General features: G+C 41.2%; 1 protein-coding gene across 2 annotated transcripts in view; it reads right to left on the minus strand.

The window, feature by feature from the left end:
- Positions 1-25,934, minus strand: part of STK33 (serine/threonine kinase 33) — a 59,806-nt gene that overhangs the window by 28,342 nt on the left and 5,530 nt on the right. The window contains exons 3-6 of one of the 2 annotated variants that reach the window (XM_063118762.1): positions 17,254-17,386; positions 6,319-6,438; positions 5,067-5,180; positions 983-1,087 (exon numbers count right to left, since the gene is read on the minus strand). In XM_063118762.1, the coding sequence (XP_062974832.1) occupies positions 983-1,087; positions 5,067-5,180; positions 6,319-6,438; positions 17,254-17,295 (381 nt within the window). In that variant the 5' untranslated portion in view covers positions 17,296-17,386. The remainder of the gene's footprint in view (positions 1-982; positions 1,088-5,066; positions 5,181-6,318; positions 6,439-17,253; positions 17,387-25,934) is intronic. The other variant, XM_063118763.1, reaches the window with a different exon arrangement.

Below are 25,934 nucleotides of genomic sequence, written 5' to 3' on the forward strand. Positions count from 1 at the left end.
TGCAATCTATTCATTTGGGGAAATGGACTGGGTCCTTACACTGAAATGAATGAGGACACCGGCAGAAGTTCAATCTCCATGTTAGCATCTGAGCATACAGAGCAGTGATGAGCAATTTGTGGCCCTCTAGATGTTTTGGCCTACAACTCTCATCAGCCAATGCTGAAGGATGATGGGAGTGGTAGTCCAAAATAACTGGAGGGCCACAAGTTGCCCACCCCAATATAGAGAACTCTGAACTGGGGAGCCAATGTGGGAGTTCCACTGAAATGAGTGGATATTTCTTTCAAATATCTAATTACTGTTCCGAGAGACCTCAAATTGTACATGAAACACCTACATGTGTGAGGTCTTCCCATTCACTCCAATACTGGGGATACTACTAAAGTTAATAAGGAACCCCAGGCACACAGAGGTCCTGCATACAGAAGCAAATGCTGATTCGTGGCCAGTGAATTTAATAATGGTATAACACTCAACCAGGCAGTATGTGCAGAAAGCTTATAATACTTCTATTTCATTTCTAGAATATACATGCTGGTCCTATTCCCGGAAAACATCTCAAGAAAAATATATAAATATAAATGCTGCAAAAATAATAAATCCCATGAGACAGATATAATACCAAGGAAAATGGGATGGCACCATGGCCACAGCTAGACCTAAGGTTTATCCTGAGATCATCCAGGGTTTGCCCCTGCCTGAGCACTGGATCCCCTGTGTGTCACCTAGATGAACAGGTTTGACCCCTGGACGATCCAGGGATAAACCTTAGGTCTAGCTATGGCCCATATGACAGGTAAGGTTTTTATCCCAGCATTGGCTATATCGGTCTCAGAGGACCACTTTGGGGGGGGTGTCCAGTACCCCTCACACCCTATAAAGCCCCATCTCTGCTTTATAGGAATTCATCAGCAACCCATCTGCCATCATCACATCTTATTTGAAATGCATTGTGGGAGTTACATTTAAGAAATCTTACTTTTGGTGTCTCAAATACTTCTTCAAGATGTATTATATGCTCATGGTTTACTCTTTTTAGGATGCTCACTTCCCGTTCAAGTAGTTTTACAGCAGAACTCCCAGCCTTAAACAGTAAGAGAAATACATTTCTTACCCATTCGAGTATCAATTACACAGTTTCTTGTTAAATAGGTTCTTTTAAAGAATACCTCAGCTCCTTGAAAGTCAGGTTCCATAGCCTCAATCCTATTGAATGCTACACAGACTCAGACCAGGAGCAGTGCAGTCAAGCACTTGTTGTTTACCCCCTATGCCACCGGGATCATTGGCTGGAGAAAGGAACTGCAGGCAGTTTCATACAGAATGCTAGCACCACTGCCCAGAATCCTCCAGACAAAGGAGCCTACAGAGCCAAACTCATCCCCCTGCATTCCACAAACCTTCCTCAACCTCAGCAAGTTGTTGAGGGACGCCAGTGTGTCATCCCTCTGCGTTTCCAGACAGCCCGGCCACCTGCCTGTTCCAGATAATTGCCAGTACTCCACACATGATAATATGCTATTTACATCCTGTAGAAATACTGTATTTTTATAGTTTGTTAACAGTAGCTTAAGGTTTTGGTTCATTATTATTCTTACCTGCTCAAACATGCATCCACAGGCAGAGGATTGCCATAGAGCCTTTTCCCACCCTTGCATGCACACTTGGCCTGCATCTACCAACTCCATTGCTGTTCTAGAATTGGTAACATGGACCTTACTTGAACAGAGATAGCCTAGCTACAGTTAACCATGCTCTGGTAACTTCTCATCGGGATTACTGCAACGCATTATACAAAGGGCAGCCTTTGAAAACAGTCTTGAAACATCAACTGGTTGAATATGGAGCAGAAAGAACGTTAATGGGGACTAGTGGATAAGAACCTATTATGCCAGTGCTTTGTGATCTGCAAGGGCTTGCAGTGTGTTTCTGGGACCAATTCAAGGTGCTGGTATTAAATTTCAAAGCCCTAAACAGCTTGAGGTCAGGTTACCTGAAGGACCGTCACCTCCCATATATACCTGATTGGACCCTAAGATCATCCTCAGAGACCCTCCGTCAGGTTCCCCCACCAAATGAAGTGAGGTGGGTGGCTACTAAGGAGAGGGTGTCTTCAGTTGTGGCAGCTATTATGGAAATAGCTGTCCCCAGAAAGGTTCTTGTGGTGCCTACATTGTGGTCTTTTGGATGCCAGGTGAAGACCTTTTTATTTTCCAAGGCTTTTTAAGTTATTCAGTTTCTATTGTTTGGAAGATTTGTAAATCTTTACACTGCTGGCGTTTTTTACTCTAGTTATATGCTGTAGTTTTAAGACTTCTAAAAGTTTTATATTATGTTTTATCATATTGCTGTATGTTATGGTTTAACTGTTCTGAACAGCCCCAAGAGCCTTGGCAATTGGGCTGTATAGAAATGTAAAAAACTAAAAAAATACAAATTAAAAAGGCAAGGAGAAGCCTTCCATTACAAGAGCTCAGAAACAGCATGTCAGAAGGTATGTATCACCTGCTGGCTAAGCTTACTGTTTTCGTCTCCCATGCCTAATCCTCTGCACCCTGCCATTCTGCATATTACTTGATAAAAATTAAACATGCTCTAGTCTTAGGCCCTCCAAGGAACTATCTGGCTGGGAATGGATTCTGCTTATTCCCTTAATGGAATGCCCCCCCCTCCCCAAATGATACCTGGAAAGGAAAAGTAGCAGGGTCCATCTTCCCTCTAGACAGCAACTCTTACTCCTTTCAGCATTTCAATTTAAGATGAAATGTGACATTCAGAAGTGGAGACACTACCATGGTTTTATTGTAATAATTAAACCCAGAAATGTGGATAAAACAGGGCTAGAATTCTAGGAAACTTTTCTCCAAGGAGTCCTCACTGGGACAGTGCAAGAGAAAATCTTGAAAGTCCTATGTTTTCTCCTATCCCTTTCCCCTGTTGCCATTAGGCTCTGTTTCTACAATGCCTCAGTCTCAAGGTGTACAAAGTTAAGGACAGGTGTATTCCATTTAGTATCTCCTATCTTCCCTACCCCACCCTAAAAAAATGGTCAATTAGCTCAATTGGAACTCTTTTCACTTCCTCTTTCTGATTTTTGCTAAATTTTATTCTGTCTTTTAATCAGGCCCTCAGCAAAGCCTTAGCATCAAAGATAAACTCCAGCCCTCTTAGGCCTTAGCTAGATGAGGGGTTATCCCGGGCTGATACCCAGGATCCAGATGACACACAGGGGATCCCAAGCTCAGGCAGGGATCAACCTTCCCTTGCCCCAGGATAATGGGCACCACTTTGGGCCCCGTTTTTCCTGCGGTCTCGGGCTGAGCCCAAGACTGCGAGCGTGTGGCCCGTTGAAGCGGCTTCTCTCCGGCTTCACGCAATTACTCGCGCATAGCCGGGAGCTGCGCACGGGGCGCAGCACTCCACAGGAGCACTGCACCCATCCGGGCTAAGGTGGGGGGAGAGGGAAATATATATATATATATATATATTTAAACCTGGAGTGCTCCTGCGCTGCTGGCCCTTTAAAACTTAAAAAAAAAATGGCAGATGCAACGGCTCTCCTCCAGAGCTCGTCGCACCTCGCGTGTGAACGAGGGCGAAATCCTGTGATAGTTGCATCTCCCCTCCTCTAGCCCGGATTTACAGGTAGGTCTAGCTAAGGCCTTGGTGAACTGATAGCGAGTCTTTCCTTCCCCACGCTTCTACTCAGCACGACCAACCCCCATACCCCTGAACATCTTCTGCTGTCTCTAAATCTCTCCACCTTTTCTAGCAATCTTTGATCTATTTGCACCCTAACACTTGCTCTCAACTTCCCTACCCATGTCGCTTCAGAAACAAATTGCCACCCAAAAACCCTCTAATTGGATTTCAATCACGTCCATCTCCCTGATGCCTCCCTATTTATTTATTTTATTATTTATTTGTTATTTATTTAGAATATTTATATACCGCTCCCCATTGAAAAATTTCGGAGCGGTGTACAAGATAAAATGAAAATAAAAACAGAATAAAACAGTTAAATCAAAATTTAAAAGAAGCAAAAACAGAAATTCAAGGCTGCATATTAAGGAAAGGCTTCTTGGAATAAAGATGTTTTCAGGAGGTGCTGAAAGGAGTACAAGGTTGGAGAAATGTTAAGAACCATGCAGAGCACGTTTGCTTCTCTCTCTCTTCTAAGCCACTTTCACATATACGTGCAAAGACTTATCAATGTCCATGATATTTTTAAACTTTTAAGTGCTTAAATAAACCATTAAACTTTATGTTTTAATTTGACTCAATAGTTCTTATTATTTCTTTGAAAACCCTCAACTCCATTCCCACTGGTACTTGTTGACTCAATGTTTTTAAAATCCCTTACATGTACTTGTGTCAAACATGTGAATGCACACAGGCATATCAACCATTACACAGAGAACTAGGCGGCTGCATGAAATGTGAGATCTGTACATGTCTTCCTTTGCTCAGTCAGGACATGCCAGCAATCAGAGCAGACACATTGGATGGAGAAATGGGAGGCTCCCCATAATGTTCTAGTCAAAACGTGGATCTTGTCTCTAGAAGTGAAGAGCAACGTAACTTTTGTTGGAAGGAGACAAAAAAAATTAAAGTGAGGAAAGTTAGAAGGGCTGAAAGGAGAGCCCTGTTTTTTAAACTTGTGCCTGCCTAACTTCTGGGTCAAACTGTCCCTATGTTTGTGCAAGTGGGAATTAAATAGCGAGTGAGCAGCATTGGGGCTACTATGCTATTCATTTTTCCTATGTGATTTATTATTTATATTAACTTCTATTAATATTTTCATTTTCTATTTTTTATATTAAAAAAGAGCTTAAGTGAAGGATAAGGACTCACACATATAATTGAAATCTCAACAATTACTGTTGTATAAAGGTGGTTCATTCTGACAGAGTATATATCAACCCCAGCTAAGAGAGTGTTTTTCCCTTCCACTTTTTGGAAGATAGGTTATTCAGGGTGCTGATAAAATTCTGTTCAGTAGTTACCATAATTCATGACAGCTGAAAAACAAAAACTCTTAATCCATTACAAATGATGCCTACCTTTTCCCGGTTCACTTTCTTGATTGCCCACTTTATGCCTGTCTCTTTGTGTGTTGCTTCAATCACCACACCAAAGCTGCCTTGTCCTAATTTCCTTCCAAAAGAATAAATTTCCTGCAGAAATAGATGATGATGATGATGATGATGAAGAAGAAGAAGAAGAAGAAGAAGAAGAAGAGAAGAAAAAGAAGAAGAAGTTGTTTATGATTAGAAAGTGGGGTTTTGTTACACAAGATTATTCAAGAAATTAAATTAGTACTCAAATATTTATTGGGGAAAGGAGATAAAATATGTATCATGCAAATTTCAATTAACAATCAAACTCTTATTTCTGAGGAAGTAAATATTCAGTTTTGTTTCAAACATGTTTTACTTATAATCTCAACCAGAAATATGCTTTACGCGTTAAGAAAAAGCATTGCCTAGAAACAGGCTATGGGAGGGGCAGGTAAGAATGAAAGAATGAAAAAATATAATTAGAATTCCTCTTCCACAAACCTAAAGCACTCCTTTTACAGTCTCAGCAAAAGCAGTTTCACCTCCTCTTCCAGTTCCATACCTCTTGTACCACATGTAGATTTTTTAGATGTAATCTAGTCCAGTTCATATTCCTCTAATACTATTTTTGCTACCAGTGTAGTTTTTTGCTTTTAAATTGCTATAAACCCATCTGAACTTCTTCACTCACTTCTAGATCCATATATAAATGGACTGTGCCCACCTCAATGCCCTGCCATTTTTAGTCCAGAAATATTCACCAAGATGCTTTATATCTTTGGCCGCAGGCAATATGGGATGTGACACTGTAACATGTAGCGTAACCTTTCTGATGGAAATAGAAATGCAAAAAGGAATATTATAAGATACTATCAACAATAAATGTTAGTCTTTAGGACAACAACAGCATTGACCCTTCACAAAAGATTTCATTTGCCAGAGAAAGATAATCTAGCAGAGAAACCTGGACAAATCACAAAGGTCAATAAGTGGGATCTCCTGAAATCATTAATATCGATCCTTCCAATAGTTCTAATCTAATCAAAGGGTTAGCCAGAGAGAGCCCTGAGATTGTAAATGGATTTTCCAGGGAGCACTGCACACTAATCCGAATGCCTCACTTTTGTTAAGCAATTACTTCTTTTGGGGAACACCTGGAAACTTCCCATGAAGGATCCTAATAAAGATATTGCCAATACGGTAGCTTTTAGATTCTTTCTATAGGACCAACACATTTGCCTCTATAGTTACAAACCTGAATTGCTGCTCCATCCTCTATTCGTGTGTGAGGAACTTTGAATTCTGAAGTACAGACACGAATGCCTGAGGTAATAAGCATTTTTCTGTGACAGTCTGTTAGGTCTGACTTTGACATCTTTAGGAACATAAAAAGAGAAGCATGAAATTAAAATACAAGCCATTGTTTTAAAAGCCTATACAATGTTTTACATACCTTCAAGCACATGAAGTAAGTTATATGTAAGTTATTACAAGAAAACAAGAAAATATATGAAGTGGGACGAGAACTTGAAAAGGTGAACTTAATAGATTTCAAAACAACAGTTGAAATATATCTTAAAGGCTAAATAAGGAGAAACATCTAGAGACACTTTATATGAAAATTTGGATCCACACACACACACACCACCACATCTAATACTTTTGATCAATTTCAGTCAGGAAGTCCAAATTAATTCATGTTGCATCGTATTTTTTGTGTTCTACATCAGTTGCTGAAATTAACATGGTGAAAATGAGTAGTTGTATTTTTCTTTCTGGAAAATACTGCCCAAAAGGCATCCCAATTATAGAACCTGAGTTCTGCAATATGCCTTCCAGTAAGTCCCTTTCTTCCCTGTTTTCTGTAACAGAATAAGTATGTTTATAAGGCAGCAGACAATTATCCCATGCACCAGCAAGTGACAGAGTGAAAGAGGAGAACTGTCAAAGCCATCCTGAATAGCATCATCCTGCACTGGTGCAAAAAGTCTTAAATTCAATGTGAATGCGCTTGGAAAGACCTCACCCTGAGATCCTGGAGAAACTGTTGTAGTCACAGTAGACCTTACTGGGCTAGATGAACAAATGATCTGATTCAATTCAATGCAAGCTCAGATATCCATATGCATTGTTTCAATTGATTCTCAATGCACCTAAACAAGCCTTTTAAAACTAAAGGCTGAGGAAATCAAGCAAAGAGACTATAAGTACAAATGTATTTACAACAGAGCTTGACCTGAAACATTACAGTTTGGGGGCAGCCTCAATAAAAAGCAATGTTTCTTATCAATTAGAGCAATTGTTAAGAGTTTTAAAAACATTTCTAAGGGATTCTAGTAATAATATAAACAAAAACGTAAAGAGCATAATGTAACCATAGCAAAAATACTTCTTTTTTGTGTGTATGACCCAACATGTTCCCACCAGTTTCTGTAGTAAAACAAGAACTACAGGAGCAGATGTATTGGCTACTAAGCCAATATGACATAGTGTAAATAATTGCAATTATGTTAATTAATTAAGGCTGCTACCCTATACCCACTTACCTGGGAGTAAGCCCTATGGAATACGACTTATTTCTGAGAAGACATGTGTAAGATTGCACTGTAAGTATTAAATTAATGTCATAGCTGATGTCTAGAAAATAGACAAATATGTGTATAACTAAGGCCTAATCTACACAAAACAGGATGTTGCACTATGAAAGCAGTATGTAAGAGGCAGGAGCCACACCAAGCAGGATATAGCGGTATGAAAGTAGTGTGAAAGCGGTATATGGTATGTGTCAATGGGCCGCAACAGTTGTCAGTGCACTTCAATACCGCTATAAAGCAGTAGTGTGGCTCCTGCCTTTTATATACCTCTTTCATAGTGCAATATCCTGCTTGGTGTAGATTAGGCATGAGAGAACAAGAGGATGTCAAAATTATGTGTACTAATATGATATGATTCCTACACTAACGGAATTGAAATTAAGGAAATGGGTTTCATAGAGACAATTACAATTTTAATATAATTTACATCTTTTTTTCAAAAGCAGATCATGATATATTCCTTATATACTGATGGCCATCTGAGATGTCAAATTCACTATCATTGATAGTAAATGAAGTGATTTTTTGAGATAATACCGTATGAATGCAAGAGGATAATTCTTGGTGAATGCCTCTAGCTTTGCTTGTCAGGTGTAAGTCAGTCATGGTATTATCTGAAATTCAAAAATGGATTATCTGCAGTTATATTAAGTTTGCATACCTCTTTTTAAGACTGCTACTTTAAGAAGACTAATTTACATGAATGTAATGAATTATGAGCTATCATCTGAAACTTCTGTTTTAAGTGCTTTCCCATTACATTCATTCAAAATGTGCATTTTTTTATTTTTGCAACAAAAGCTTTTAAAGATTCCTTCTCTACAAGTTTAGAGTATACAGTACTAAATACGATATTATGATATGAGATAAAAGTGTTCCAAAATAAATGCATTAGGTAGTGCTGGACTGAAACAAAAGGACCTTGTACATTTGTTTTCTAGAAAGACAAAAGTAAAATAATGTATTTATTTAAAACATTTGTATGTTTTTATCCAATATATTCTAGGATGGCAAAGAGCAAATATGATTAATAATTTATATCATAATGCTAAGAGTTGTAGGACGTCTTCTGAATAAACATGCATAGGATTGTGCTCTTAACCTGGTTTCAAAAGGAATGCAATGTAGGCACCAGGCACAACTCTTTAAGGAAGGCATTCCATAATTGAGGCACCATTAGTGAAAAAAGCCTCACCTTCCTTGTTATATAACACACTGAAGTAAGACACTCTGGTTGTAATCTGCCCAGAGTACATTAGTACAATAGCCTGCCCTCAGAACAAATGTACAAGTAGCACTTTGGTAAGTCTTGTCTTCTGGGACCTCTTACAGCCCAGGACACCAGGTTCAAACATCCGGCAGGAGCTCTCTCTCGACTCCTGCAACTGGAGATGCAAGGACAAAGCACCCTACACAGATAAGCAAGGGGCGAGAGAACCTATGCCCCAAAGTATGCTGCCAATGTCTTCATGCCTTCTCCCCTCTCCTTTTGCAATATATAAACTCTCTTCTCAATCTCTGCAGTTTTTGATACCATTGACCCCATGGTATCTTCCTGAATCATCTTCATGATTTGGGAGTCGGGAGCATCTTTTTACGGTGGTTCAACTCTTATTTACAGCTTCATTTCCAGAGAATAACACTGGGTAACCTCAGCCCTCTGGCAGTTGAATTGTGGGGTGCCACAGGGCACTATTTTGTCCTCAAAGTTGTTTAACTTTCATTTTACACCATTGGAAGCAGTCATTATGAGATTTGGGGTGCTCAGTGGGGCACCTAGCTATATACATGTTACAGCTTTGTTAAAAGAACTGCACTGGCTGCCTATTAGCTACCAAACCGTGTTGTTGTTGATATACAATGCCCTAAATAACTTGGGACCAGGATGCCTAGCAGACCACTTATTCCTATATTCACTCAGTGAACTGTTGAGATCTTGAGAGGAGGCCGCATGGGTCATTCCATGGCCAACAGACTGTTGCCATGTAACATCACAAAAATGATCCTTCTCAGGAATTGCACCCATTCTCAGAAACACCCTGCTACGCACAGTTCAAAAGACAGAAACTGTGGTGAGTTTCAAACACCTTGTGAACATTTATTTGTTTACATAGTCTTTCCCTGTCTTGTGATTGACTATGGCACTGCACTGTTTTACTGTTTATTGTTCTCATTGTAACTTAATAGTTTATTATTTTTATATTGTTTTTATATTGCATGATATAGATATTATATACGTATCACTGTGGTTTTATAGTATTTTATGTGTAAATTGCTTAGAAATTTTATTATATTAAGCCGAATAATAATAATAATAATAATAATATAAAAGAGGATGTGTCTGTCTGTTTGCCTGTCTGTCTGTCGGAGCCATAGCTCCATGACCTTGAAACACAGACACCTGAAATTTGACATGTTTATTAACTTGCCGCTATCTCCTGCCGTGTGCAGGAGAAGCAGTGCGATCAAAACAGCCCAGTGAATGGGCCACGTGCACATTGTTTACTTCGTCTTTCTTCTCCCTTGAGAATGAGGAAGTCATCAGGACAAACGCACAGGAGGAAAAGCGACGATAAAGAAACACAATTTTCCCCAGTGCGATGATGCATTATGTGACTTGAGGCTCGCAGTAACATATTCGGTCACTAGGTGGCAAACTTCCATAACCAGCACATAGCTTTGCAGTTTATAGTTTCAGGCTGGGGCAGGGGGAGGGGGGAGCCATATAACTCTGTCTCTCAGACAATCTCTGAAGGGAATGGAGTAAGCAGACCCCTCCCTCAGGGGCATAAAGGATACCACCACAGCACATACTGTACTTAGGGGTGCCAGCAGCTGTGGCTTCATCAGACTGGGTGGGCCAAAGGTGCCCAACATTGACAGCTGCAGAGTTGAAGGCTACCATGAATCCCACTAGGGGTATTTAAATAAATGAAATGAAAACTGTCTTAGCTATACTGTATTGGAGAAAGAAACCTCTCCCTCTCTCCCCACCTCCAAGAGACACAAAGCTAAGTATGCACCCATACATGCAGGTAAGCTCTCTCATAGTGAAGGCTCAGCATTCCACTCCAACCATTGCTATCACTATCCACACATTCATTGATACCACTGGCAAGAGCACTGTCACTACTCACGCAAAGTTCCAGTGAATCTCCCTACACCGAAAGAACTCTACAGTGAATTTCCCTACAGCCTCAGTCACTACATTAGCGTTTCCCAAACTGTGCCCTCCAGATGTTTTAGACTACAACTGCCATCATCCCTGACCACTGTCCATGCTGACTTGGGCTGATGAGAGTTGTAGTCCAAAACATCTGGAGGGCACCAAATTGGGAAAAGTTACACTACCCAACCAGAAGGAGGGAGCGAGGGAGACTGAGGCAAGACCACTGTAAAAGCATTCAGATAGTACTACCCTTTCTCCATCACTACCTCATAAACCACTCCAGTGCATTCCAAGTCCAGAGACCCTATATTTACGTCCTGACAATTACTTTGTCTTTCCTTTTTCTTTTCTTTTCAAAGGCAGGTCTTTCAACAGGTGCTGCAAAAAACAGGATTTCCACTACAGACCACAGGAAAAATCAGAGAACAAGGCAATCCCACACATATTCAGCCATCGCTAGCAGTGACCAGAGCTCTTCCAGCTGTACTTCTGTAGAGTTGCTAATCTACTTGTTCCAGGCAGGCTCCCATACCTCTACAAATTCCATGACAAGTAGCAATGTAAGAAGAGAAAGTCGGAAGATAGAGCCATGGTGAACACACCACCTCCTACTCTGCTGTCTTGCTAGGGTAAAAGGTTGGCAACCCCATGTATCTCTGATGCTGTTCAATCAAAGCTTTCACTTTGTCACAGCTGCTGTTCCTTTGTTACTGGGAGTTAGCAGAAAGGAATCCCTTCCAGCTACTCTAGGTCAATCTCACTTCAAAATGGGACTTTGACTAGGAAGGGACCAATTATTTTTCTGCTAATAGGGCTCTAGGTCAGAAAGCCCTCCATTCTCTGCCCACTCAGGCTCGAACGAGAGCAAGGGGGCAGCTCCTCAGAACTCACAAGTGGAGCAGTTACTGCTGCCCTGCTAAATGAGGCAATCAGTTGGCGGGCGGGGAGGAATAATGCCTACTTGGCAAATAACTAGCAGGACTGGCCAGTTAAGCGAAACAGCATGTGGAGGTGGAGTGGTCGCATGGGTTCCCAGGTAGAGAGGGGGCCGAAAGACTACCTCGCCCATGTAGGAGGCAGGTGATTGACCCATGTAACACTCTCTCTGATAGACTGGCTCAACACGCCATCAGATGTGCCTGTGTGGACTCTTACCAGCCCTATCTGGTAGGAGGTCACATCTAGGACTGGAAAGACTACTGCTATTCACAAGATAGGGCTCTTTATGCTATGTTGTCCTGGCACATATGGCTGGGCATTATGTCCCATGACGTATCTGTCTCCTGTCTGTTTCTGTGGCAGAGTGGGTAAGGAGCTGAGTGTGCAGTGTAGGTCTGAGTCCTGACAGCTCCCTCTCTTTCACCTCTGACGTGACTGTTGCTGGCTAGGTATCCACAAGGCAGAAACTAATTTGAATATATATCTTGGAGAAGAAAAGAGAATAAAATCTCTTATTTTAGTCTGCTTACGTCTCCTATAGGAGATGTTTGTTTCTTTGATGTGCCTTCTTTAGATCCTGAACATTCTTTTCCTGAGGCTGAAGCAATCGGTGAATCTGAGGTCTCTACTACAAGTCCTCCAGAGCACTCAGGGACCTTTTTGCAATGGGGACAAAAAAATACAACATCGCTAGGTTGAAATGATGCAGAGCACTGGGTGCATTTTACAGTCTTCTTTTCCTGACTGAGATCAGCCATCTGTTTGGTCGTGTAGGTCCTGCTGTGCAAATTAAAGAGTAGCACAAAGATTGGCACCTCTGTGTCCACTGTTGAAGGAAGCAGAACAAAAAGCTGAGAAAAGGAATTGGAAGGTCACACTTAGCGGACTGGTGGCATAAAAATGTGTTTTGACTGTCAATGGCTGTCAAGCAACAACAGTATTGTAACAACAGTATTGTAATACAGACCTTTGATACAGCAACTTTATAGAATCAAAGGTGAAAATATGTGACTGTAAAATGTGTGAAAAGCTAACTAGCATGATCACAAAAAGACAGGTTGCTTACCTGTAACTAGTTCTTCAAGTGGTCATCTGTGCATTCACACACATGGGCTCTGTGCCTGTATGGAGACCATGTTCAGGAAACTTCTACAGCTAGAAATAGGCGTTTTAGGCAGGAACCCCATCCCCACCGCTTACTGTGCATATCCCAACGATTCCCACGTTTACCTCAGTCCTTGTAGTCCTCTCAGTACCAAAGGGAAAAGGAAGAAACCTTCACTCTCAGCATCAAGAACATAATGTTGACACCAAAGAGGGGACAGTTGTGTGAATGCACAGATGATCACTCGAGAACTACAGTTACAGGTAAGCAACCTGTCTTTCTTCGTGGTCTCTGTGCATCATACATATGGGCGATTAGCAAGCTCACTTACCGAAGGAGGGTAGGTGTCTCAAACTAAAATTGATGGCAGTACTGCTCTTCCAAAAGACGCATCTGTTCTGGACTGAACACCCAATCGGTAATGTCACACAAATGTTCCTGGTGTAGACCATGTAGCCGCCTTGCATACATCTGGGACAGCAAGCCCTTTGTCAAAAACACAGACGAAGCCACCACTCTCGTTGAGTGTGCCTTCACCAGTGCTGAGAGTTCCAATCCTACCATTTGATAAGCTAATTGGATAGTCTTTACTACCCATTTCGATAACCGCTGTGGAGAGATTGGCTGCCCTTTATGATCCTCATAGCAAACGAAAAGTTGTGGCGATTTTCCATAAGGTTCTGATTTGTCCATATAAAAAGCTAGAGCTCTTCTCACATCCAAAGTATGGAGAGTCTGATCTAACTGCGTTGTCAGGGACGGAAAGAATGCAAGCAATACTATGTCCTGATTCAAATGAAATGGAGGAACCACTTTGGGCAAAACCGCTATATCTGGCCTGAGTATTACCTTATCTCTATGGAAGGCCAAATATGGACGATCCACCCGAAGGGCATGCGATTCACTGGCTCGTCTAGCCAACATGATTGCCACTAAAAAGGCCACCTTCCAGGTGAGTAACTGCAACAAAGTTGTAGCCATAGGCTCAAAAGCCTTTGAAAAAAGGGCTTTAAGTACAACCGAACTACTCCATGTTGGTATAATAGGTCGAACTGCTAGTGCGAGATTACTTCATCCATTTAAAAACTGCTTAACTATAGGATGTGAAAACAAGGAAAAACCATCAACTGTAAAGAAAAAAGAGGATACAGCTGCTACTTTAAGTCCCTTATTGGAAAGTCCTTGTGTTGAAGGCAGTTGACTCCATCGAGAAACAGTAGGAGGTACACGGAATTGTTCATCATCTCCTCCGTGCAGTCTCGATACCGCAGCTGATGGAGGCTGCCTACTATCATGATAATGGGGCCAACTGTAGTCATAATCACATCTGTCCATGTCCCTACAATAATAGGTTGAAGATGGGTAACCCCCATCACGATGCATATCCCATCTACGTGGGGATTGAGAACGCTTTCTAGGACAGTAATAACACTAGGTATAACCTCTCGCTGTCAAAGATGAAAACATCAAATCAAGTGAACAGCCACGACAATCACGACTATACATTCTCTAACTACCAGAAGAGGTGAGACCTCTCTGATATCCCCTTCACTGATGGACACCAACTGTCTTTGATCCTCTCGAGACAAACTCTGAATTGGTGATGTCAGTAAAGGAGGCACTGGTGGTATGGCTGATTGTGCCATAAGCCCTCGATGCCAAGGCGCCGGTACAGTACCGATGGAGATCTCCTCCTGTACACCGACACTGACGGACAATGGTCCTGGTGTGGGTAATGCAGCCTGAGGCGCCGTATCAACTCCGCACACCTCTGTAATAACAAGTGACTGAGCCTGTGGCATTTTTGGTGCTTTATTCAATATTTTTTTTCTTTTTCAGCTCATTTAAAGTGCTCGACATCGTACCTTCTCGGTTATCCAGACTTTAACATCTTTCGCCAAAGAATGGCTTTCAATCTGTCCGATCAATGTCTCCTTGTTTGTTTAGAAAAAGCCTGACAATAGCCACAGGCCTCCACGATATGTCCCTCTCCTAAACAGAGGAGACAAAGATTATGCCCATCAGACAGTGGTAGTTTACTACCACAGTCCGTGCATTTTCTAAATGGAGCACGTAAGGCCATATGCTCCAAACGAAGAAATTGAGAAAAACGCAACACCAAAAGAATGAAGACAAACAGAAATATAGAGAAGTAAGAATAAAAAGATAAAGAAAGAACACCTATCTGAAGAGAAAAAATCGAGTAAACACTGAGAAGCTTCCCTCATGATACTACCACTATGGCAGTTGAAGAGAGACTGAGGTAAATGTGGGAACCGTTGGGACATGCGCAGTGAGCAGTGCGGGTGGGGTTCCCGCCTAAAACGCCTATTTCTAGCTGTAGAAATGGTCTACAGCCCATGTATGTGATGCATAGAGACCACGAAGAAGAATTATGGAATTTTTCCACATATAAAAATATAAACAACTAAGACAAGGAATGCTTGCAAAGTAACACATTTATAAATTAACACTTATTTAAATTAATTTTTCCTGAAATAAGATACAATGGGGAAGAAGTAAAAATTTTGTCCTTGATTATTATTATTATTATTAAAAAAGTTATTCGAGGAACAATCCTATGGCCCTTAGACAGTGACTGGGAGGCATAGGATACTTCAGATTCCTGAATCAGGGCCAGAGACAGTGCTCTGGCCTCCCTCTCCCACTGGCTGCTTCTACAACCTCGCAAACAGGAGTTCATAGAGGAGTGAAAAGGGCATGCTAGTGGGTAGGAGGGCAGGAGACTGGGGATGTGGGGATACGAGCTATACCCAGCTGTCCTCAGCCTGCTTCCCTACCCCTCCTCGAAGCCTCCACTAGATGGGTGAAAATGCCCATCTAGCTAAAATGCAGAGCGGGAGGCACAACGCAGCTCCCACTCTCAATTGCACACCCATAAGCCTCTAGTCCGATAGGATTGTGCACTAAAAAGGTGAAACTACAAGAGATGCAGAACTACCATTGCCCTGCGTCTCTTTGCTCATTGTAATATCTAATATAAACAATGCATGATATGATGTCATCATGCTGTGCGTCTCCCCACCTCTGCCTCACATAATTGGCTGGTGGGGCTGGGGGAGAAATGCACAGTGTAATGATGTCATGTTGTTTGTAATAGACATTACAAAGAACAGAAAGCAAAGAGGCGCTTCCATATAAAAGACATTTATAAAAAAACCATCCAGTTTGCCACCAAAATTAGTAACATTTCAATTTTCTGGACTTGCGCCCACATCTCTGTTGAGAGGTTCTTTTGCCTTATTTACTGCTTAATCCTACAGCCATTCTATTTTTTTCTGTACAACAAGAAACCCAAAATTCAATCATAAAAATAATATACACCAACTGGTTGATAAAGTCTGTTTAAATCATCAAGAGAAAATTCTGCCTAGAAAATTTGGGAAGAAGGGGGTAAGTTGAAATCATGTGTTCTTTCTTTTTTTTCCCTTTGTATTTATTTTGTGTCATTTTTAATATAAAAAATAAAGCTATACTAAAGCTAGAAATCATAACCAACATTTACATATACAAACCTAAGTATCTCATATAAATTCATAGAACAATATACATTACAGATTACTTAATGGGAGAATTAAGCACATGCTTGAATGTCTTCTACTGAAATATCTCTAAAACTCTGCTCTTAAACAATGAACCCAAACGTCACTCAAAATTAAGACGTCAGGACAACACAATCTGATTCCAAAAACTTCGTTCTACTAAATAATTTGTTTTGGGGGTGGAGGGATGACTCAATCAATCCCTTTTTTTTTCTTAGACATTTGTAAAATCATAAATTAGCTCTTAAAGGTTGTTTGCAAAGAAATCAATACATGCTCTCATTTAATACTAAAGTAGCAGCACCAGAAACAATTTCTATAAAACATAGACAATTGTGTGGATTTGCATTATCATTATAACACCTCATCCCACCCCGTGTAGAAATGAATGCTAGAAGAGACCAAAATGGGTACAGTGTGGTCCACAAACACAGCCAAGAAAAATGGCTTAAACGACCCTGTTCAGACAACATGTTAAGCCATGGTGGTTAAGCATTCCGAGCTAAACATTATGAGTTAGTGTGATGTGTGAATGAATGTAGCATGTCGTGTGAATCCTAACCATGGTGGCTACATAACCACGGTTAAAACACACTCACAAATCATTTGCTGCAAAGGGGTTAGCAGCCTAACCATGGCTTAATGTGTTGTCTGAACAGGCCCATTGTGTCATTTACCTAAATCTAGATAAGAATAAAGAATTATTGATCTTGATGCTTTCAGATTATAAAAGTGAAAAATATTATTGCACTTTTATGATCTAATACCAGAAGGAATGCTTGTTAAGTACAACCTAAAACACACACACAAAATATCTTACCTCATAAAGGGAGGGCCGTGATGAAATGGGTAATACTGTCATGGAAGGGAGTAGAAGCAACACTGGATAGAGAGAAATCACTGAACTCCAAAACTACAGACTAGATTCAATCATCCTACTCTTCATGAACTATCTAAAAAGACAAAAACAATCACAAGAAATAAAAAACAGAATGCTACAGAAGTAAATGTGTATTTGACTAGGTTGTATGGATTGATAGAACATGGAGTCTTGGACAGAAAGTTGAAGTAGATATTTAGTTGCTTACCTGTAACTGTACTTCTTTGAGTGGTGTATGGGTTATGTACCTACGCAGAACAGTCATTCAGGACATTCTAGAGGTAAGCTGAGTTTTAGGCACGCGTGGCTCCAGCCTGCCTCTCAGTTCCAAGTCCACCATGGTGGAGAAATAAAGAGGGCAAGGCATCAAAGCAGGGAGGAGGATGGGTTGTGTGAATTCAAAGATGGCCACTCAACAAACTACAGTTACAATTAAGCAAGCTGTCCTTCTTCCTTATGGTTTCTGTGACTCACACAAATGAGTGATGAAAAGAAAAGACTTACCGGTGGAGGGAGATGTCATACCAGAATCGAAGAAAGGACCACTCTGCCAAATGTGGTATGATCGCAAGCTCTGATATCCAGGCAGTAATGTTTGATGAATGTAGGCTGCTGAACCCAGGTCACTGCATTAAACAGTGAGGGAGCAAAATATCTCTGAGGAAAGCAGCAGAGGATGCCATAGCTCTAGTTGAGTGAGCTCTTACATGTAGTGTGGTCGGGAGGTGTGCAAATTGATAGGCAGGAACCACCCATTTGGCAGTGTTGGAACAGCATTGGTTGGCCCTTCCTGGAACCTGAGTGGCAAATAAAAAGACAGATTTCCAAAAGGGAGCTGTCCTTTGGATGCAGAAAGAAAACACCCTTCTGACGTCTAGAAAATGAAACTTGATCTCCATCAGGGAGGGAGGTTAAGGAGGAAAGTTGGCAGTAGAATACCCTAAGTTAGGTGGAATTGTGAGCCACCATATGGAAGAAAGGAGCAGTCCAGTCATACCACTACTTTGTCCCTATGAAAAGTAAAGAATGTAAGGCAAACAATTTGCTCACCCTTTGTGCTGAGGTAATGGCAATGAGGAAAAACACTTTCATTGTGAGAAACCTAAGGTCTGCCATGGCCATAGGTTCAAAAGGTTTGCCCGTTAACTGCACCAGTACTACTGACAGATTCCAGGCCAGGACTGGAGGGGAGGCCGGTGGATAAAGGGGAAGCTGGTGGATCAAGGTTAGCAAGTCCTTTAAGGAACCATTTAATGTGAGGTTGTGAGAAGAAAGAAAAACCTTCAATATTGTCAGGATTAGCCGATATGGCTGCTAAGTAAAGTCTGATGGAGGAAAGTGCTAAGCCTTTGGATTTCAAAGAAAGTAGAAAATCCAAGATTGTCAGTAAACAACAGGATTTGGGGTCCTGCTGTGTTGGAGCAAAAAATTTCAGAAAGGCCTTCTACTTGGCAGCATATGACGCTTGGGTGGAAGGTTTGTGTGAAGCAGCCATTACTTCCAGGTCTTCATCGGAGAACCTGTGAGGTTGTCTATTTTCCATGCAGTGAAATGTAGATTTTCCAGGTTCAGGTGCCTGATCTTCCCATTGTGAGGAGATCCCGGAGGCGAGAGAGGCAGAGAAAGGTGTGTTTGTGCAGGAGGAGAAGCATTACAAATCACATTTGCCTCAGCCACCATGGCATTATTAAGATGGAACGAGTCCCATTGCCCTGTATCTTGTTCACCACCCATGTCATTAGAGGGAGGACGGAACACATAAGTTAGAATGTCCCCCCCAATGAAGAAGGAAAGTATCCTCCAAAGTATTCAAGTCTTGTCCAGCTGTGCTGCTGAAAGGGTGGCATTTCCTAATTAGAACTGTAGCAAAGAGGTCGATAACTAAGCTGCCCCAGATGTTAAAAAGTTTCCATGTGATTACCAGGGAGAGTTCTCGGTTATGAGGAGACCTGTTGAGTGAGTCAGCAAGAAGACTGGACATTCCTGCAAGATGTATAGCAATGGGGACAAAGCAATGACATACGCACTAGTCTCAGAAACTGAGAGCGAGTCAAAGAAGGGGAAGGGATGTCATCCCACCCTGTTTGTTTGTGTATTAGACAATGGTGGTATTGTCCATTGCAATCTGGATGGATCGCTCTCTGATGCTGGGTTCAAATGCCTGCAGGACTTTGGCAACAGCAAGAAGCTCAAGTTGGTTGATATGCAGGGTTCTCTCCTGATGAGACCAAAGTCCTTTGATTGGGAATGAGCTGCAGTGAGCTCCCCACTTGTGAAGGGATGCATTCGTAGCGATTTTTAAAGACAGGCTGGGAATCCTGAAGTTGAGGTGTAAAGAATGTTGGACTGAATCAGGAAGAGACAAGGCACGAGTCCAAGGGTCTATTTCTAGGTTGAAGACTCATAGGAAAAATAACTGTAGTGGTCTTATACAGTGGCATGCTAGTGGCATTACTGAGGTGGTGGAGGACATGACCCCAACAAGTTATTGGATGCTGGTTGCTTGACACTGACCAGTAGCTTGGAATTCCAATGTGAGGCGCTATAATGTGTACCTCTTCCAGTAGATAGGTGCAGGCTTGAATGGAATCAAGAAGTGCCCTTAGAAACTGTCAAGTTAGAAATGGGATGAAACAGGATCTTTCTTTGTTGACCAGCAGTGCAAGAGATGGAAGAAGCGAGAGGGAAATATCCTTAAGCAGTGGTGAGAGGGGGCTACAAAGAAAGTCTATGTACTAAATGAAAGGACAATAATGACTTGAAGCTTCAGCTGAGCTGCCACTAGTGCCATACATTTTGTAAAATCTCTTGGCACTGCGGCCAAGCTGAAAGGCCCTTGCTATAGAATGGGAGGCCTTCTACTCTTGATTTGGCTTCTTGATGAAGTTCTGAAATATGGAGCCAGTTTATGCCATCTCAGAGGGATAGTGGTTGCTGCAGCCTTTGAGCAATTCACCATGTGCTGGGTTGTGTTGATCTGCTGGCCTGCTAGCCTGTGGGCTTAGGTTTGGAACATCACTGCCAAGTTCTTAGAATCTTCCAGGAGATGATCAAAGAAGGTTGCTCCATTTTCCCATAACAATTGTTGGTAGGCTGCCATGTATGCCTCATAGTTTACTATGCAGAGTGCTAGGGCTGCCGCCTCACTGAGCCTAGTTTTCTTCCCTCTCCATGATATTGCATGTTGGGAGAAACTGAGCCAGGGCCAGAGCTGGTTTCTTGTAGATGGAGGTTGAGCATGCAGAGGCCAATTCAACATGGCTGTCTCTGCTGCCTAGAAAGCTTGCTCCCACAAGAGGGCATGGAGTTGTGCTGTTCTGTTTCTCCTGGCCTGATTCATGAAGGCCTAGCAGTAGAGTGCATAAATTCACCCTGTGCACCTCTCCAAGGCAAAAAAGGCAGCTGGAGTGTCCACTGATCAATGGTATTTTCCCACCACACTTTTTGAAGAAGGCCTTGAAGACCATGCATGCCTAAGTGGCAGGAAGAAAAGAAAGAAAACCTCAGAGGAAATAGGAAAGTAAGAGAAAAAAGACAGAGAGAAAAGAAAGGAATTCTATTTAGCATCCCAGGAGAGGACAAAATGATTTTTAGAGATTTTTTAGCCGTGAGACAAGAGAACATTCCAAATGCTGCTAGTCGCTGTAGTGGATGAAAGGAACTGAGAGGCAGGCGGGAGTTACACCTGGAACGTGGACGGAGATGGTGGGCAGGGCTTCCACCTAAATCTCTGTTCAGCTCTAGAATGTTCTGAATGACAGTTCTGTGCAAGCACATAACCCATACGTATGAGACATCGAGACTACAAAGAATCCCTTAGTAGAATGTTGAATAATCAATTTACGCCATTGTTTGTCAGATTTATATAATTTCAAACCCCTTCAAAACCTTAGCTCTTCAATGTTCCCTACACTTCTCACTGGCTATAGCCACCCAGCTCATACACTTTCTAAAGAGCTTCTTCTCCATCCATTAAATTCATACGTCTTTTGCTGCCTCTCCTATCCTCTGAGCACACGTAAACACACTTACCTGGATCCTAAGATAAGTGAATAAAACAAAATTCAAGCAAGAAAAAATGTCCTGTCTCCTCTGCACTCCTGCAACTGCCTGCATCCCCAAAAAGCCTCTCTGGAGGGTCAGGCGTTGCCTTTTACAATATGGGATGGAGTGTGGGGAGGTGAGAATCACCCAAAGTCATGTGTAAGCATGAGAGGGCAGAATTTTGTGCACCTCTCCCAACAGCCTTCCTCAACCTATACCAAACTATTTGGGGGGGGGGGAGATGGGGACAGAAGACTCCTAAGACTTGCTGGGGTGTGTGCAAGTGGCTGCAGAGGGGAAAAAGTGACAGGAAATGTCCATTCCATGAAATTCCTAGCATTCACATATCTTAGGAACCAAGCTACTGCAATTGTCTAGACTGAGATAACTGGGACCTTAGCACTCAAGAACTTATTCAACCTATTCCTTTTGGACATTCCAACAAGGGACACTATACACATCTTGAGAAAGAGCCTTGGGTATGTATAGACTTGTGATCAGTAACAAATACAAACTCGTTTGTACCTCTCTTCTCATATCTGCACAGGTGTCCCACACACCGCTGTTGGGGAAAACACCAATTTAAACATGAACATAATAGTGCTGCACCTAATTTTTGCCATCTAACATTTTTCAAGCAGAAAGAGTGCAAATTGGTGTGTTCCATAACAGGGATGAGTTTCTTCTTCCCTGTCCCCACAAATACATTTGTGCTCTTTTGAGTTAACCTGTGGGAGGGCAGGTTGCTCTCCTTTCATATCATGGTAACAGTAGTGCTGACTGGAGATGGGGACCTATAAGGTGTGCCTACAGTTTCAGTTGTAAGGACAAAACAAATAGTTTCAATTTGCGAGATTCCACATTTTAATATCATCTGTCTGTTTAAAGTTTTGTACATTATGTCCCAGCTAAGTCAAAGCACAAGTGTTCTATAACCATGCTTTCCTTTACAACTAGTTGTATCGACTTTAGTATGGAGCCGAACTACTCATGAGGTCTGTTTTTGGCGCAGTATACAGTTCTTGCTCTCAAACTACAGCTGGGAGAATGGAATGCTCCTTAACTATAAAGAAGTTGGCCATCCCTGACATATTTTACATCAGTGAGTTTAATGGTCAACCATGCAAAGTGAGAGTGTTTTATCTACCTCATGGATACCAAGGAATAATTAACCTAAAGAATCTCCAATATGCTCTTTGTGTTAGCCAACCATATCAAATATGCCATCTCCTACTCTCATTTTATGCACAATGAGCCAAAGTATATTTTAAAGCATCCCTAAAATACAAAGAAGAACAAAGCAACACAACAAAGCCTTCTGTAAGCAAAATAAAAAGATCTAGAAAATCTTTACAGCTTAAAGTCTGCCCTTTGAGCTTTGACAGAATGCTGCAGATACTTAAGGATGTAATCCTATGTATGCATGTTTAGACAGAAATAAGTTCTACAAACAACGCCCTGAATTTCCCACCCAACCATGCTGGCTGGGGAACGCTGAGCATTATTTTCAGGACTTTTTTCTGTCTGAACATGCGTAGGATTGCAACCTAAGTATTGAGATAATTTATGAGTTTCTAAAGCCAATAGTTGCATTGCTAATAAAATGGTTCAAAAATACTATGCAATTATAGCCAAACCTTTCATCTCAGCTAACAAAAGCAAAACATTTTGTTTATTCTCTATTTCTAAGAGTACATTAATAAGCAATAAGTACAGCTAGCTTTGGATTCTCACCTAAGTTTTTTGTGATGTGTCAAATTTAAATTTGACGCAAGTTTTAGATTTAGAAGTATTTTAGGAATGCAACCACAGGCCAAAACCAGTCATTGTCTTATGGAAATAGATTACAGTTATTCAACCACATTATATATGTGAAATGTGCATCTCAAACTAAAATGCGCCCATGCTACTATTTTATTTTATTACATTGCCAAAATATTTCAGCTCACTGACTTATAATAGTCACTCTGAAGTTTTCTTCTAAAAAAAACAAAAATAAATTCTGTACCATGGCAATACAGATTCTGTAAGAAAGCCCAGAAAATTTGTTGGATGACACAATGTGGAATTGTGTGTACTTCTCTGATCTTAAGAGTGCAATCCTAACCCCACTCCCCAAATGTTGATGGCTAGAAGGGATTAGGATGGCACACTGGTGCCTCTCCAGCAAAGAGAAGTACTACTGGACGATGCACTGCCATGACACAGACCCCCCACTGCACCTGGACAAGCAATAGCTGGCAGAAAGTCCTGAAATGGAGGTGTCTACGAGGGGGGGGAGGAGCCCACTTTGATCCACTGGATCCAAACCACTCTGTTCCCTGGCTCAGGCCCTACCCAGGACCATCAGCTATGCCACCATGAAGCTGACATAGCAAAACACACTCACATACACACCTGCCACCCTGGCTGACTTGAGCCGGTAAGTCTTGGAATATAATGATGGATTTGCCATGCCACTCCTCCCTGCAGCTCCTTTGGACTGCTCTGCCCATTACCAAGTTCGCTGCAGATAGTTTACTAAGTTGCAGTGGGATTTGGAGATTTAGGCTGACACTGGGATGATGCAAATGGGGCGAGTGGGAGAGAGAAGGGTAATGGAATGCTGGAGGTGTCAAGAGAAGTGGGAGCAACTTAAGTGGAAAGCATCTCTTGGCAGGGAAACATATGAGGAGATCTGGGGCAGGCAGGAAAGCCTGAGCGTGATTTACAAATCTTTAGTCTAATGATCCAATCAACTGTTTTCAAGATTAACAATTATTATGAGTAACAAATCAAAAATTTGTTTGAGCTTCCCAGTGTTAGCATAAATATTGTTTTGATAATTATCCTTTGAGCCAACTCCCTCCCTGCGAAAATAACGTTTTTCATGTGTTACTGATTTAAAATATTTGGGAAAGACACATTAACAAATGTCAATATTAACAGGAAAATACCTTTAACAGGCTAAAATAGGAAAATACACTTCTAGTATGGCAGCAAGTTCATAGTGCAGTACTGAGGTACAAAGTATAATGGAGAAAAACTGAAAAAGTAAAGCTGGTTGTTTATTTAAGCACTGAAATGACCTTGAATACTTATCACAAAAATGGAAGCAAATACCAGACAATTTTAGCAACTGGTCGGAGGAAAACACTATTTGAATAAATAGTTTCCATGAAAAGAAAATTCAGCCATGTATTTTCTTTTGCCTACTGACATTCCAATACCTTACTGTGGATCATATTTTTCTTAAGTGAATACAATTCTGATTTTATATGATATAAATTCTGGAGTAATTCCAATGAAGCCAATGCTGTTACTCTAAGTTTAAGAATTCTGGCTCAGTGTGATTAAAATCAATAGAGCGCATCATTTGATGATACCACTTCTCAAGAAAAGGCAATAAGCCTCAGGCATGCTATTATTTGATTACACAATTTCATTGACAGGTTGAAAGGCTTAAAAGGCAACTGAGAAATGTGGAAGATTTCGTTTTCACAGGAAAAGGATTCATTTCCTCATTTGAAAGGACATCACCATGTCATTTCCTCAAAGCCAAAAAACCCCTGTCCTTTGTTATAAGAAGCTTGACAAGAAACTTCCTTTTCTATATCTTCTAACCACAAAACAGCAGATTTCTGGCCATTAATAGTTGGATTTTTTTCAACAATGCACAGTAGCATTTGAAAATATTAATGGTTATTTTTGCTCTGATAATTGTCGTGTGTGCATTTTTGTAGAAATCAATATTTTGAAATCCAGTTTTTCCTCCACCCCTCCATCCTCCATCCTCCTCAGGTCCATTTAGTTATCATAGCTTGGATTCAGACTTCATGTTCCACATACAGAAGAGCTCCATCAGTCCACAAAAAGCAAGTGATCCAGCAGAAGAATCCCACTAGTGGAAACAGGGAAGTCTGTAAATCTAGAAATAATAACTACAGTTGAAACAGAAATACAATATATCTCACTATAGTGCAAAAGATAAACCAGGTGAGTTGCATGCCTGCTCAGTCTGCTGTCCAGGTGCTAACTGTTGATGAGCAACTTCAAGGCTCCTGCTCTCCCATCTTAGGGTTCTTTGACTTTAAACAAAACTTGGGCTGGACACCTCTTCACTGACGGACACCTTCAAACTGAGGACTATCTTCTGCAAGATCTCCAAAATAGAGGATTGTCCTCTGTAAAGTAGGATACCTGGCCACCAGTAAAAGTCACCTCACCCTTCCAGAGGAAGGAGTGTTCCCCCAAATAAAACTCTGATCATAAGATGTTCCTGTTGGCGGGAGAGAAGTCTGGATCCAGCCCAGTGTTACTGTTGGAGTCCTCCAAGAGGTATGGTCTACGTATAACATTCAATACAATTGTCAACACCTTGAATTCTCAGAATAAGGCAAGATTTAAATCAAAGAAAATGAATAATTTTGTTTCTCTTGGGATGACTGATGACAAAACAAGAATATATTAACAAGGGAATTTTCAAGCTGCCATTACAAAAGTTAAAAATAGTGATCATTAAAAAGTATACAAAATTTAAAACAATCAAAATATAAAAACAATGGTATAAAACAACAGTATCCATTTAATTAATAACA

The sequence above is a fragment of the Elgaria multicarinata genome, chromosome 2 (assembly GCF_023053635.1).
Source record: "Elgaria multicarinata webbii isolate HBS135686 ecotype San Diego chromosome 2, rElgMul1.1.pri, whole genome shotgun sequence".
Taxonomy (NCBI): domain Eukaryota; kingdom Metazoa; phylum Chordata; class Lepidosauria; order Squamata; family Anguidae; genus Elgaria; species Elgaria multicarinata.